General features: G+C 44.1%; 1 protein-coding gene across 2 annotated transcripts; it reads right to left on the bottom strand.

The window, feature by feature from the left end:
* Positions 1-481: 481 nt before the first annotated feature.
* Positions 482-15,293, bottom strand: mbd6 (methyl-CpG binding domain protein 6). 2 transcript variants are annotated; one of them, XM_047569399.1, is made up of 13 exons: positions 15,095-15,293; positions 13,928-14,161; positions 13,188-13,327; positions 11,538-11,640; positions 10,805-10,976; positions 7,332-9,731; positions 6,046-7,040; positions 5,680-5,788; positions 5,403-5,548; positions 3,885-4,652; positions 3,660-3,712; positions 3,436-3,502; positions 482-2,359 (listed from the first exon to the last, which is right to left on the bottom strand). In XM_047569399.1, exons 3-13 carry the CDS (start codon positions 13,301-13,303, stop codon positions 2,288-2,290), a joined length of 5,001 nt encoding a protein of 1,666 aa, XP_047425355.1. In that variant the 5' UTR covers positions 13,304-13,327; positions 13,928-14,161; positions 15,095-15,293; the 3' UTR covers positions 482-2,287. The 2 variants fall into 2 exon arrangements, with proteins under 2 accessions (XP_047425355.1, XP_047425364.1); XM_047569408.1 differs by having other exon boundaries at positions 14,769-15,293.
* Between the last annotated feature and the right edge of the window lie 1,056 nt (positions 15,294-16,349).

The following is a 16,349-nucleotide window of genomic DNA, read 5'->3' on the forward strand; positions in this document are numbered from 1 at the left end:
CCTTCTCTGACGTACTTACTGTACTAACTTAAGTAATGTAAGTCAAGATTGTCTCAAACGTGAGGGTGAATCTTCACCCTCAATGAGCATCACAGCATTTGATGAGGCATCATGATGCAGCACAACGTCCACACTGACAAGAAACTTTCATGCCAATTCAAAAAAAGAAGAAATTGATGATACTTGCAAATGCGATCCAGAAAGCTTGAAGGTGCAAGTACTATGACGACTGGTTCACTGGATATTTGATGAATACATCATTTCATTTGTGCTTCTTCTGTAAAAGCAATTATATAATAAAACATGACAGAAATAATTGCACCTATAGCTGTGTCGACTTTCAAATTTCCTTCAACACAGTTGTGACTATGAGACAAAATTAAGTTACTTATTAAATCCCATGTTTAAAATAATACTGTGTGAGAGAGCCGGAGGAATCGGTTTCTATATCTTCATATTCAGAACAGAAATCAAGACAAGGTGCATTTTCTGTAAATAGTTTAATATTAAATAAAAAATGACTCCCATATAAAAAAAGAAAGCTACAGTCCACAATTTAATCGTCTTTTTAAACATAAGTATTGAACGCAAGGGGTAGAATGAGAAAAATACTTAATTACAATTCCCAGAAAAATTCACAATTCATTGTTTTCTCTCGTCTTTCTCTAACAATATAAAATCAAAATAAAACACATTAACTGTACATATGTACAAATCTCCAAGTGTAGAAATTGCATAATCTGCTTTCTTTTTCACTTTTCTTAATTTTTTTCCATTTTATTTTTTATTTATTTTTTATTTTTTTTTAAATACAGCTAGAGATGCCAGTACTCATGGGGGGCAGGGCAGAGCGTGGAGGAGAGCTCCAACAGTGACATGAGGAGACAGAGGGAGGATATCACTCCAAATCCACAGTAACACACGGACTCTACGGATCCACATAAGACGTGATCACTCTCTGCGTTTTAAGTATTCCAGCCATCCATCCAACCAAAAAAGGACATACAGTACTTTCTATAAACTCAGGGTTCCGCTTCAAAATTAAATCCTTCTACTCTTGTTTTTTTTTTTTGTTTTTTTTTTTTGTTTTTTGTTGCCTTTGTGGCTGGTTGTGTGAAAACTCGGGGGGTCGGGTCTCCAGCACACCAGAGCTACATGTAATTCTTCACAGAGAAAAATATCAACACAGCATGTGAAATGTAAAAAGGGCTGCCAAACAAAAACGTGACAAACGGTGCTCGAGGTTTGACGGACATGTTCTCGATTTGCTGCGAGAACCGCGGCGTCGCCACTTGTGCAGCGACTCCTGCGAACTTCAAACCAATGACTCGTGTAGAAACCGTTCAGGAGGCGTCTCACAGGACACGGGGGAATCACATCCAATGAAAAACAGCGTGATCAGTGGTTGATGTAAACTACGAAGAAACCATCTCATTTCCTTGGCTCGAAACCTTTTGAAGGTCAGTTCATGCTATGATTAAAAATTAAAAAAAAAAAAAAAAAAAAAAAAGTGATTTCCTTCTTATGTTCTCTTTCAGCACCTTCCGAAAACCTCAGGAACGTTTCTTTGAAATACAACTGCAGAGAGCCCTTTTCATCTGACTGACAAGTCAGGGTTTCGTTCACTGAAACTAACGAATTCGACAGAACAGTCGGATCAGTGGGATGGAGACGGGGGTGGGAGACGGGGGGAGACGGGGGCTCAGCAACAGCACTGTTGTCCAACGCACACAAACAAAAGCACACACTCACCCGTACGTGTACACACTTAACAGAGAGCATCGTTCAAGTAGATGGGCTTTATCCTGACTCACAGTAACACACTGATGAGAAGAAAACAGTACTTGTTATTCTTATATGTTTTCTCGTGGATATATTTCTTACATCAACCTAACTGACAGATCTTTGATCACAGTGGTTGACATTATTTTTGTGACCTAGACCTAAGAGAAAAAAATTAAAAAAAAAAAAAAAACCTAAGGGGAAAAAAGAATCCACAAAATCTCTTTTTTCACCTTTTCAAAAAAATAAATTTATCCTACTAGATATTCTTTCCTATGTATTTTTTTCATAGTGGTTGCCATAACAACGGTCGACATGACAACAGCATCGTATTAGTGCAGTTGGTTTTTTTAATAATAATAATAATAATAACAATAATAATAATAATAATAATAATAAGGACTAAACAGTAGTGATGAGAGTGGAGAGATGGAGGGGGAATGAAAAGGCGTCTGACTGCCTTTCACTGGTTTAACAGACGGAACTGACGGCGCCCTCCATCCAATCACTGCCTTTGAGACCGGGCGCCTCGTCGCCGCCTGCCACGCACTGACCTCTCAGGCTTCAGCAGTGCCGCCTGGAACGAGAGTGTGAGAGAGAGAGAGAGAGGGAGAGAGAGAGAGAGAATTTAATGACACATCAGCCTCCTCTCTTCCTGAGCCCCAGCGCTGGAATGACTTAACAACTGCAGTCAAAACTGCACAATCACGTCTGGATTCTAGAAACATTTCCCCTCAGGAAGCACTTTAAGCAGTCAACCCTTCTAGGTGAGAGACCAAACACCCCTCCCTCGCACTAATTTTTGGTACTCAGAACAAAATCACTACAATTTCAACCACTACTATTTTGAAGATATAGAATATAATCTGCTCTGAGCCTTTAAGGCAACAAAGATGAGAAGATTATAAAATATTCAGGAAAAATGGAACAATTTGGCTGATGAAGACCATGTGACATAACTACAACAACCTCATCGTGTAACACAACTGTATATTTTGCACTCTTGTTCAAACGTTGCATGTATGATGCATGTATGTATGACATATGTACGTATCATGTTGCTCCTCCTGCTGCTCTTTATCTTTGTGCTGTCTCCACCCGGCTAGCCTCGAGCAGAGACAGTTCCCTCGTGTCCTCAGTGTCTTCGGAATGAGACTAAAGGACTGTCACTAGGAGCTGAATGCGAGTGCTTTAACCTGCCTACGAACCTGCAAGGTGGCCAGAGCACTACTTCGTGGAGTCTGCATGTGGGATTTCTCGCCTCCATTTAGACGTGCATGTGGCATATACAGTGTATAATAAATGTAAGTATAAATGTATGAAACTGAACGCTGAATGTCCTAGTGAGCAGGCTAACATACTCATGTTCTCATTGACTGTCTACATTTAAGCTATGGTGCTAAGTGATACTCATGAGCAAAGTTAAGGCAAATTGTTGCTGAGATATTTCATTCTGAGTTTGAGAGAAGACACGTAATCGGCTGCTAATACAGATAAAACCATATCAGGCTGCTGGAAATGAACAAACACCAAACATCTGATGGGAACAACAAGTCATTCCTTAATTAAAGTAAGACTGGGCAGTTTAACACGATGACTGAGGGAATCAAAACGACAAACATGCGAGATAGAGAGGAAGAGTTTGAGTCTTACTGTAGCCTTGGTTTCCTCTAGTGCTGTAGCATCCATGTCTCTAAAGTCTTCTAACACATTCTGTAGCCTGATAGGGACAAAAGAGACACGTGACTATACAACACTGCGTGGCCAAGCAAAATACCACGGAACAGATAATCAGTGATTTCGCTGGAAATGATTTATCCAGCTGATTCCCGTTCTGGACAAAGTCTGAAAAGTGGACAATCAAAAAGGCAGCGTACGTTTGTTTCCTTTTCCTTCCTCTTCTGGCTCCACCGGCTGCTTCGGTTTGATCCTTGTAAAATGGAAGCAGAAAATTAAATTAGTTATCATCTATTGGTGAATTATCTACTCTATACCATCACCATCTTTCTACCGTTGCAGTCAGCAAAAATCTGATGTCTTCACCAGATGATAATGCACTTTGTCATGTGAGTTTGAAGGAAACAGAAGTCTCACACACTCACCATTTCCTGTTCGGTGTTCAGCAATGTCCCCGCCGTCTCTTCGTTGGGCATCCCACTGCATCCGTCCCTAGGACTGAGGTACCCGGCATGGGGAAGATGTCCCTGCCTATCCACCCCTGCCTCCACATAGGGGCACACCGCTGCAGCAGGCCCAGTACAGTCCGTCTTGGCTTCCTCTAAGTATATGGGTGGCAGAGGAGGCTCTGGGTGGGTGTGCCCCTCTACCATGACCGGTTTCCTATGTAGGTGTGATGTAGACTCGTCCTCAGTGGGCTTGGGTGTCCCTTGAGCCGGGGAGTGGGCCGCAGCCTCCAGGTTGAGTCGAGATAAGTCTGGGTTGCGGATGGAACAGGCCCGACGTGGGCTGAGGGAGACTGGGGCACTTGCCTGGGGGAGGGTCGGGACAGTGGTGGACGGGGTGTGGTGCTCCACGGGGAAAGAAACAGGCGGTAAGGCACAGAAGGGTGAAGTGGGATCAGTTGGCCCCAAGTGGGCCCCGTCTTCCTGCTCTTTTGCACTGACTTGAAGGAAGGAGGTATAAATTGTGTCCATGAAAGAGGTGTAAGGATCGATAACGGACCTGCCCTCAGAGCCTCTCTGGGTGGGTGGAGTGGATTCATGGGCCGGGGATGGAGCTAGATTGGGAACAGGACTTGGGACCACTTCGGGGGAGATCTGACTCGCTGGTATGTCTTCCTGTGGGGCAGGGCTGTGGGTTTCCTGCAGTGACACTGGCTTCTCTCCTTCTGAGTGCGGTGCAAGGTTCAGCTGGAGGAAAAGAGAAAAGCAAACCGTTACGTCCAAATACAAATAAAAGAAATATAAATTAAAGAAACTGAAAACTAATCTCCATTTACTGAATGTGGTCTAATACTTATATCTAATGACACATCACAATAGCAGCTGAAAAAGGGACAATGTTCTTCACGAGTTACTTCATGAATGCAAGTTTAACTGAGAGAGGAAAACTCTCATAACTGACGTGATGTGACATGACTGCATTGCTGGAAATTAAAAAAAAACTGCACTGCAGTTCATGTTTTCTTTCTGCTTATTTTCACAGAGGCCTTGAAGGTTGTGTCTGCCAATACGGGCGAACGTTTGAACAGCAGCTGTGTGTAAAGTCAAGCTGTCGCTACATGGCATGCATATCCATTCTCAGAATACAGCCAGCTCAAAATTAAAAGTGTAAAATCATGAGACGGAGGCCACGTAGCGGTGTGGAAGTGGAGCCTTGAAATCATATCTGGGGACAACACCAGTATTCGAGTAAAACATACATACATGTACACCACTTTCTAAATCATATGCCACCATCAAGTAATACTAATCCTACTCCATTCGATTGTGCATGCATTCATTCCTATTCACACATGACTCAGATATGAAGCTAAATGCTTGCAGTAACAGCTAGGTTGTCAAGGAGGAGAAGGTAGGGAGCAACACTTGCAGGCTGGTGCTGACAGTGAGTATGTTTTCATATGCTTTATCCACTTTGGTGCATGCTAGTTTTTTTACCTGTATGTTGTTGATGATATTTATGGCTCCATCAGGACCGTGAAGCAGTGGCATCCCCAAAGCAGAGGCCTGATCTGGGGGTAGGAGGATGGAACCTGCTCCAATTCCCACCACGTTGTGGAGCCCTGTGATGCCAGGAAGATCTCCTGCAAAGACACAAGTCACTGATATAACGGGCTACTGCTAAAGCGCTTCAATGAGTATAGGTTTAACACTACTACGACATTTATCCCTCAAACAATAACAGTAATCTTATATAGACTTGAGACAAACTCACCTAGTAAAGCAGGGTTAAGCAAAGTAGGCAGTAACTGTTGGAGGATGTGGTTGTCTTTGCCTTGGAGAGAAACGGGGATGAGGGTGTCAACACCAGCGTCAGTGGGTACCTGAAGAGCAGAGGACGTGGTTAGAGTTCCATGCAAACAGATTAAACGATGAAATCAGTGTTTATAATACGTAGGGATGGGAGACGTATGGAAGGACAAGACAAGCTCTTTGCATTTTTAAATACAAAATGAAATCCGAAACGTGACGACAGCAGATTGTTGCAGGGGAAAACACTGAAGCAGGAAACGGTAAAAAGCTTTCGTAGAGTAACTACGATGAACTCCAAGGAAACAGCTATAGGAGATAGGGAGCCTACCTGAGGTTGGGTGTGTTGGGTTTGTTGTGCAGGAGCTAACTGGGTGTTGGGAGGAGGGTGAAGCTCAGCAGAGCTCAGGGCAGCGGAGAGCAAGGCAGGGCTGAGGGGCAGGAAGGCTGCGGGGGGAGGAGGAAGAGCGGCAGAAAGGAGCAGAGACTGCAGGGCTTGGATAGAGCCCTCAGCTCCTGCAGGAATGGGAAGAAGGCCCTGGGTGACCTCCAAGAGCCCTGGTCCTGTTAGCGTAGACGGATCCAGGAGGCCGGAGGTCTTATCCAGGGTGAGGCCTTCCAATGTGGCAGGGATCTGCTGCGACTGCTGAATTGGAACTTCCAAGCTGACCTGGCTCAACTGACCCAGCGCAGATAGAGGTAACAGAGAGGCGTGCTGTTGCCCGAGCAACAAGGAGGCCATGAGCAGAGCTTGAAGACTGGGTTTTTCACTTAAGTCAGCTTCCTGTCCTGCCGAAGAAGGGAGCGGGTTCGGGAGACCCAGGAGGTTCAGGGGCAGCTCGCCTTGCGCGCCACTCAACAAGGGCAACAAGGGAAACAGGGGGTTATTGTTAATGTGTTGCTGCTTCTGATGTTGATCTTGGTTTTGCTGCTGTGTGTCTTGCTGTTGTTGCAGCAGCAGCTGCTGCTCCGATTGCTGCTGTTCCGCGAGACTCTGCGATTGCTGTGGTGTAACATTGGTAGGAATTTGTGAATGTTGGCCTCCCAACCACAGCCCCCCTAGGGGCAACGAGGCTAGGACTGCGGGGTCCAGGATAGATGGCAGACCTCCTGTGGACGACAGAAGCTGAAGCAGTTGCTCTTGGTTCATGAAGGGGAAGGCCTCCGCCAGAGGCAAGGGGGAGGTGGAGTCCCCTACAGCTGAAGGAGTTGGGGGGCTGTTATTCTCTCCTTGGCGAGAGGACACAGTGAGTCCGGGACTGGTGGCTACTGGAGATTTGGTCAACGTGGACACCTTTGGGTCCACATAACCAGACTCCTCTGGTCCTGCGGGAAAGAAAGAAATAACCTCTGTTCAGACTCGCTCATCATTCAGTACATTTTACAGAAGAATCTGAAGTTGAACCGCTTGTTGGCAATTAATTTACAAGCTAACAATAACACATAGAAATAACTTTGATTGAGAAAAACACACATGAAAACATGCACAAATTCAGTGAGAATTTACATGTCTATACGGCTACATTTCCTGTATGATGCCAAAAATATTCAAACTCTGTCCTGGCTTTAAAAGTTTTCGTCATACACTATATAGTTCAGAATTTGGGTAATATTTACCTGTGGTGTGGTTTCCTGGGGAAGACATCTGAACATCAGTGCTATGGTTGGAGGAGTTGCCCTCCCCTTGTGGCACAGTGGAGGATGCTGCAAGAAGGGCCAGGACATGGTTGCTGAGATCAAGGGGCTTCGGGGAGGTGGATATCCCTACAGAGACGCTCCCTTGAGAGTGACTCAGGTCCACTGACGTCGATGCGCTGTTACTACCCGCCTCTGTTGCCATAGCGCTCTGTGGATCATCAGCTGGTGGATGCTTCTCAAAGGGAGACGTGGATGTTTGCTGAGACGGACTGCTACTGTTGTGGAAAACCAAATTCGTGTTGGGCAACGCTGTGGGAGGAGAATCTCTTTGTAGAGGGCTTGATTTAGTAGACCGACAAAGAGACTGCACTGATGTGAATGGAGAGGAGGTGGGAGGCGGAGAAAGTGGCTGTGGCACCAGGGGTAGAGGATTAGTGTTATCGGTTCGGCCTGGTGACCGGGTGTGTGGGTGACTGACATTAGAATGAGGCGTCAAAGAAGAAGGAGACAGTCCAGGGCTCTGTTTATTAGTGTGTCCACTCCCTTCAATGGATAAAGATGCAGAGTGAGTTGAGGCAGAGTTGGATGCTGAGGCCTGTGCATTCTGCACACTGAGAAGGTGTAACAGAGCAGAAAGAGGCTGGGTTGGAGGATCCAAACAAAGGGGCACAGGGCTTGAGCTTGTAGTGAAATCCAGAGCCTCATTTGGCCGAGGAAGCCTAGAAAGGTGTGCTGTTGGTCGAGGAGCAGGGGGCCTGGTTATCTGCCCGGGGAGGAGCTGATGATGGTTATCCAACAGGACAGCATTCTGGTTTTGCATGGCTGAGGTAGAGGAGGAGTGTGGGGAGGAGGGGAAGGAAGTTGAAGAAGAGGAAAGATTGATAACTGTAGGAGAAGTGGCATCCTCTGGTGGGGTCTTCCACGGCCCATTGCCCAGATGCTGGGGGTCTCTTAGCATGCTGAGCACTGTGGGAGACCGCCGCTGCCTCTTCCTGTGCGATGCACTGCGCTCTCCTGTGGGAGGCAGGTGGGCTGACGAGGAGGCCAGGGACTGGACCAGAGAGGGAGATGGAGGAATGAGGACGGCGGAGGTTGCTGCAACAAGGGAGGGATGGGGAGGCCTAGTGGAAGCGATGGAGGAGGGAGAGTGGCTGTTATGTAAAGTGCTGTTTGTTACCTTTGATGGATGCTGCTGCTGCTGCACCTCTTTCAGGACCTCCAGAGAAGAGGCTAAGCTCCCTGGGTTGCTGGCCATGTGGGAGCTCTGGCCCTGGGTTATCTGGTTAGCCAGCTGTGCCTTTGCAGCTGCAGAGAGCAAACTACTCGCCGGAAAAGACGCTGGGTGTGGCCTCTTGCCCTGGTTGCTATGGTGGTTCAGAAATGGCCCCAAAGGTAAACTAGAGGGTCCCGCAGAGTTCAACCCAAAACCTGGTGCTCCTGCACTGGAGATCAGAGTCTTGCTACTCTTCGACGGCTTCGAGGACAGAGAATGGGGATTACTACAGCTTTGGTTGGTCAGTAAGGATTGGTTAGTAGGGTTTAGGAGGTGATGGTTATTAGTGCTGCTGTTGCCTGAGTTCTTAAACTGCTCCAAGATGTCTTCCAGCTTGTACTTGGGGAAGTGGGGGCTGGGGTTTGGGGAACCACTTGGCATAGGGGAGTGTGGAGAGGAAGAGGCCGATTTCCTCTTCTGAGACAAGTTACTTCCCATTAGTCCTCCTCCTTCTGCTGCTGCTGCTGCTGCTGCTGAGCCTCCTCCATGCTCAGACAGTGAGGAAGGAGAGGCTGAAGGGTGGCGGGACCGCTGGTGAGGAGACATACACATGTTATGGACAGAGGGAGAGCGGGAGGGGGATGGAGAAAGGGGAGAGCCTCCCACAATGGCAGTGTGAGGATGATGAGTGTGAGTCTGTGCTCCTCTTCCTCCACTACTAAGTGCCATAGGGGAAGAGGGAGGAGGTGAAGACAGAGGCCCTAGCCGTGGAGAGCCAGGAGTCTCAGGAGTTTTGGGTGTTCTTCGACCCTGACTGATGCTCTGAGGTGTGGGGGTGCGGGGTGACCTCTGGGCAGTGCTGTGGGTCGGGAATGAGGAGCTGGAGGAAGATGTGGAGGACGCCGGGAGAGAAGAATGGTGAAGTCTTCTTAAAGCATCAAGGGGACTGTGAGAGTTTGTGCCTGCGTGAAGGACTGAGGAGGAGCCATTGTATGGGTATATAAAGTGGTGGGAGGACTTGGGGCTGCCACACGGGTTTGGGTGGAGATTGCTGTGGGATCGAGCTGGGACTGGATGGAGTTTTGGATAGTAAATGCTGCGGTCCTCTTCTTCACGCTCCGAATGCTCCCCCCTTGGATCACGGGTGTCCACTCGACTGCTCACCTCTGGAAATGTGGAGACATACACGACTAGTTATTTAGCTTTTCTGCTTTCATAAAATGAAATGAATTAACTAATAACTGTGTGTAAAATATCTGCTAATTATATTTCCAGGTAAAGCATCTTGATGTTTAATCTTACAGCTTTGTTAAAATAACCTCATCCTTTTTCAATGTCTCATGTTTCCAGCTCAGAAGTACAGCGCTATTATTAAAATATCAACCAGCAGAAAACATTTTAAAATAAAAAAATAGCAGTTTCTTTCATGATCAATCCAGTTTATGTAAAGAATCTTATCAGAACAAGCAAAAAAAAAAAGAGAGAGAAGAAACCAGCGCAGGCAGAGGAACTTTAAGAGGAACTTTGAAAAAAATAACTACATCACCTCTATACTTTCTTCTACTTTCACAGAAAAGCTGCTTTTGGATACTCTTCTCTGACATTATACTTTGTTAATCCAAAATACTGCCACACATCAGCTTTCAGGTCTGATGGTGCACTCAGAATTGGAGCTTGTGTTAAGCTTTTGCTCCATCTGACAAAGACAGCGGAGAAAACCTTCGATCACGCTCTGCGCACCCTGGAGGAAATCTCTACCTCCCGTTGCCTCCACAGAGCCAAGAACATTGTAAAAGACAGCTCACACCCTAAACACAGACTGTTTACTCTCCCACCGTCTGGCAGGAGACATAGAAGTCTCAAAACTCGGACAAATAGACTCATTAACATTTTGTACCCCTGGTCCATCAGGCTCATCAACCAGAGAAACTACATCCTCATAACACTGAAATGGTGCTACTCCTTTCTGGAAGCGCTGCTGCCTTTTTTTTTTTGCATTTTTAAAGTTTATTCATTATTTATTCTGAATGCCTATAAATGTTTCTGTTGTCCTTTTAACCTGGCTGCAAATAGATGCTCACTGCAAATTTTGTTACATATCTTTTTTTTTTGCAAAGATTCTGATTCATACAAAACGCTCATGAGATTGCAACTGCATTATATAAATTTACATTATATGTTTATAATCTTATTCAGTATTCTCTGATGGCAGGGACAAAATGTGTACTCTGACATATACCTGGATGATGAAAGTTGGCAAAGGGAAGCTGTGAGGCCTGCATACTCCGACACAGAGCAGCCATTGCCACCACTTTCCTGCGGTGATTACACAGTTTGGTCATGTCCTGCTCTGCTTTGCCTACTGGCTGGCTGTGCAGTTCCACCTTCACCCCCAGAGTGAAGTTGAAAACCTGCATGACACAAGATGAAAGAGGATTAGACAGGATTCAGAAAGAACACTAAGCATAGTATTTTTTTATCAAATTTAATACAGCCGAGTACACCAGTCGTACGCATGAGGGCTGGGCGATGTGGGCCGTGCAGTTTAACACTCTTTGTGCTGCACTTAATGTCACTGTTGTGAATGGTGGAAGAAATAAGTTGTGCTTGAGCTTTTGTAAGCAACTTGTTTTGGGCACTCAACACAATTTTCTACTGCTGGTCTGACACTTTAAATCCATCCACATCATCTCCAAATTATTGAGTCTTTTAAACTCCAGCTCTTCTTTGACAGCTTGATTCCCGTCTGTGTCGCTCTCTGTGTTGTCCCTACATGCAGGACTAGTGAGTGAGCGGGACGGGAGTGGCAGGCTGCGTTCAGAGAGGAGGTCAGGCAGGGAAAGGTGAAGTCAGGCAAGACTTGGGAGATGGAAAACAGGCAGCTCTTTAAGACTAGTTTTAACGCGACATAAACTGTATCGATCTAAACAATATATTATCATCCTATATCTCATATGAAAGATTGGCTTTACCTTATGGATGATGAGCGGGCACTCCAGACCACATTTGCAGGTGCCATCAGTCAACAGATAGGTCTTGACCTCATCCAGAGTAGACAGGGCGATGCCACTGGGACTGCAGGAAAGACGTAGAGAGAAATTGTAACAGAAGAGACAGACTGGAGCACTTTCAGTCATCAATCTAGTAATTCACATTCTTAAATTACATTTGAGCAAAGGTAATGTAAAAGAGAGCATGGCTAGGAAATTAGAAATGTCCATGAAAATTGTATCACAGAAATCTTAAATAACGGTTCCAATGCGGTCACAAAGTTTCAGTGTAAAAGAACACAAAAGAAAAACATGACAAAACAATGACATTGAACAAGTCACGTAACAAAAACAGAATCTACAATCAGGTGGTGCAGCGAGGTGTGGTGATGACAAACTAGCACTGGACTTATCAAGGTTATGACTAACATCCACCGCTGCTTACACAAGGCTAATACAGTTCATACTATAAAATCTCATACTTAATTTAAAAGGCTTAATTTCGAGTAGGACACGAGCCACTGTTCAACAAACTATGAGTCCAAGAAAATACAGGCGGAAGAAGAAAAATCCTGGCTGAACAAAAGAGGAGGCAAAACAGTCTTTATGTTACACCTGCAGTGAATTGGTGAAGAAGGCTTTAAGCTGCTCTTTAAAATGATTAGTCACAGCAGACAGGAGGAAACATGTCTCTTTGGCCATACAATGAGAGGGGATGTATTTAAAAAAAAAAAAGCTTCATTTTAGTCGAGCGTGTTAGTTTTTCTTCTCATTGTTTAATCCTTGACAAAGACCTGGTGTGGGATCAAACAGGTAAGCATTTAACTAATATCCCCAACTAAACAAAGCCTTTTATATAAATCCTGCCTTTAAGAACATCTGTTTGTCTTCTTTGCAGAGAGGGAAACCCTTTCTTGGAAATGTAGACTTGCCGCCTTAATGTTGTATGCCTCTGCCAACAGTTGAAGTTCTAGTTTACATCTACTGCGCTTAACAAACTCATTTAATATGCAGCATAGAGTGAGGACTTCATAGGAACGTGATTAACTTTTGTATTTTTGCACAAATCATCATTATACTGACATGTATGATAAGCAGGTGAAGAAAATTGTCTCCTATTAGACATTTGTGTTGAATTACAACTGGCATAAGAAACATGTTTTGTGGTTGTTACAATAATGTGTTTTAGTTTTAGTAACAGGATAAATGAAAGGATTTTCATACTATATTATAAATAAATTTGAAGAAATTCCCTCCATGTCACCCTGATAAATGGCATTAATAAGACAGGTGTAGGTTAGGACAGATAGGACATGGACAACCAAAATCTAATCTGTTCATTTCTTTTCAGGTTTAAAATATTGTGTGATAAGAAAGTAATGGATGAACGAAAGGAGGGATGGATAGACAACCCCAAAACGGAATGACAAATAATACATTATAGTGCAAATAATAAAAAAAAAGAATAAAAAAAGCCACAGTCACCTTGCCAGGCCATGTCCCTCCAAACTTAATTCATATTTATCCAAAATCATGCAGGTATCCATTGGTATAATTTCAAAAAGCAGATATCCAGATATAAATACACATCAGCAATAGGTCTTCATACGTTTTCTGTTCAGCTAAACGCACCTGACGTAGATCACTTGTCCTCCTTCCACCCTCCTCTGCCAACCGATGGGGACATGTATTGCAGCGGTGTGGACACCATCTTTGTCCCCACTGACAGTCTCACTGCCTCCCATCATTGTGTAGCTGCGGCCTGCCAGAACCTTAAAAAAGCAGCAAAGTGTTAATGCAGCTTATTTTTTCTTTTACGGTTATATTTGGCATTTCACCTGACACTACACACAAGAGGCACAGCGAGGGACTGACATGCAGTAAAAGTCCAGGTCCAATTACAGCAACCCGCTCGCCAAATGTGCAGGTCACACTGAACTTATTATCACACACAAAATATCATTGTTGCAATATCAAATATTACAATATTCAACCTTGGCATCATGATGAAGTCAGCCTTGCCTTGAATTGACAGAGCTGTGAATTCATGCACAACTAGTTGCAAACAAAATGTATTGCGAGCAATAATTAAGCCTCAGTCACTGTTGCTGAGACTTTCCAGACACCTTCTGCTGACTAAAAATGTCTTGTAACATCCACTAAATACATTTTTCATATGTCTGAGCTGAAGATGATTAAAGTCTGCAGAGAAAGCCTTCTGTTAAAACCAACAATGTGATGTAAACATATAACTAATGGGTGTGGCCACAGCAAAATAAATAAATTATGGATTGTTGACAATATAAAATAATACATACATATATATAAATATATATATATATAAGCACTATAAGGAATAACATGCTACATACCTTGTCATCTTTGGGAAGCCAGGATATGTTTTGGCTAGAGTATCCACTGTCCAATGTACATGCTGGTGGGTTAAAAGCACACAGACTGCCAGTAGAACCTGACTTGTCTAAAGACCTGGATTTTTCTTCAGCTATGAGACAGATCCTCAACAACTACTGACAGGGCGACTCCGACAGATGTATTTGGTCGGTTCACATCAGAGTAGGGGCTCGGATTGGATTAAGACGGAGAGCCTGCAAAGAAAAAGTGGAGGTGGATTATGTAATCTGGCAACGACAGCCGCGTTAAATAACTCAATGCAATAAAAAACCGCTCCTGCAACTGATCTGATCGAAACGCACTTCAAAAAACGATCCCATCAAATGCGTTACGCTGCCATACAAGACAACTTCAGAACAAGCTGTGGCTACTTTGAAGTAGGAGGGTGTGTTTGGGTAGGCCCGTGGTTTGCTGAATGTTTAGCTGCGATATGAGCAGCTGCCATCACACCAACCAACTCGTAAAAGGAGACTAGAGATAAAAACCCCACTGAATTCGTTGTTTAGTCCGTTGTGGAATATACCTAGCGTATGATTTCCCACCAACTAGACACGGCGGCTAGGCTAAAAAGCTAAGCTAGCAAGCTACACTACTTTGTACTATGTTGTCGTGACAGCTGTCAGGCGCACAAAAACACTCCGAGGCAAAAAAAAAAAAACTCTTGCACGTTAGCTACGGTAACACGAAACGACCCATGCATAATAACGCTACACAAGAAAACACATTGGATTTGGCTCAGCAGATTACACTTAGTAATGAATATCCGTCAGCTAACTGCGATATTAGCAGGACCCAACCAACCTTTCTCTGCGTCGAGCTCTCTCGCTCTCTCTGTGTTGGCGAAGTTTTGGACTCTTCGCTTTTCTGGCTCGCGGGAGAATCAAGAGTTAGCTGGCTTGCTAACGGGCTAGCCGGAGAATGTTTTGAAAACGAATGGTACTTTCAAAAAATTGCCGTGAAAATAAACCAGTATACGATCCAAACCACGTACTTGTGCGGTCGATCAGCTCTCGGCATTTACGTAGCGTCTGCTAGTCCGACTTAAAAACAAAGGGCAATAACGCTTCATTTTCCTGGGATATCGTATCGGCTAGGCTAGCTATCAGAGCTAACTGACTGAAATTTACTTGATTTCTGTGGTTGTCCCAACGAGACTGAAGGATGTCCCGCTCCCGGTCTACAGCTTATCCGGCCTTTGCTTTGGTTCCTGTTCTCCTAGACCGTGTAGCATTCAAATGTATTCCGACAACCATAACGACCCATGTAATCCTCAATTCACAGTTGTCCACTGTTTTTTTTTTTTTTTTTTTCTTACAAATTCCAAGCAAAAAAAAATAATGGAGTTTTCGGACGAGCATGCGCACTGAGAGCTTAGGGAATATTGTACCCGACATGCAACGGGACCTTTGTAGTGTTCCAGACAGACATGAGTGCAGTGTGGAGCTCCTTGATAGAGGACATGATAATGACAGAATAATAACAGGCCCGGGATACACGGCTGCCGTTAACAATTATGCATATTTCCCCACCTATCTGCACATCATAATCTTTGCCCATTTAACTCAGCAGTATCAAGAATCAAGGGTCTTTATTGACATTATGAGAACATATTAACAACATTTTGCTTAGACTCCCGGTTTAAAAGATACGCATATAATACATTTAAACATTTAAATAAAACACTTTCTTAATCTATAGATACACTTTATTTGTCCCAGAAAGGAGATTTGTTTCCACTTGGCTGTGCTCTATGACCTATTCATCACAACAGAAGATTGGACAGGACAAGAAAGTGCTCAAATCAACAACAACTTAAAACATCGGACGTTAAATGTGGTGTACACAGATGGGAACTGTTTATTGTTTATTTAGGGTGGCTGCCGCTGTAGGTAAGCTCTTTCCCAAGCGACCTTGTCGAAATTTCAGTCTGGTATCTACGACCTGATGGTTGGTGTGTATTGTCCTGTTGAATTGGGACTGCAAATCATCTATATATGTATGACACAGACTAAACACTTAGTTTACATGTTATTTAAAGTATTAAAACAAGCCCAATTAATACATATCACTTAACAAACTGCCCCCAAATCCTTCTTTGTGCTGAGAAATCCTTCTATTTTTACTTTAATCTTATATTATAACGAAATGCCTGCAAATAAAGTTAAGACATTGCCCTCAAAGTTTGTGTTTGATGTGTGGCTACCCTGGTTAACAAGCGTAAAATGTATAGGAAGTATGGCTTGTCCTAATGTCTAAATAGTAATTCCTGTATTTAATAGAGCATGGACTGGAAAAATCCAGTGCAAATGTTAAATAAAAAGTGGCAGACACTCATTTTTTTGCACGGGCTCCATAGGGTGAAATGACAAGGACCAGGGATTG

This window comes from Mugil cephalus, chromosome 1 (genome assembly GCF_022458985.1).
Source record: "Mugil cephalus isolate CIBA_MC_2020 chromosome 1, CIBA_Mcephalus_1.1, whole genome shotgun sequence".
Taxonomy (NCBI): domain Eukaryota; kingdom Metazoa; phylum Chordata; class Actinopteri; order Mugiliformes; family Mugilidae; genus Mugil; species Mugil cephalus.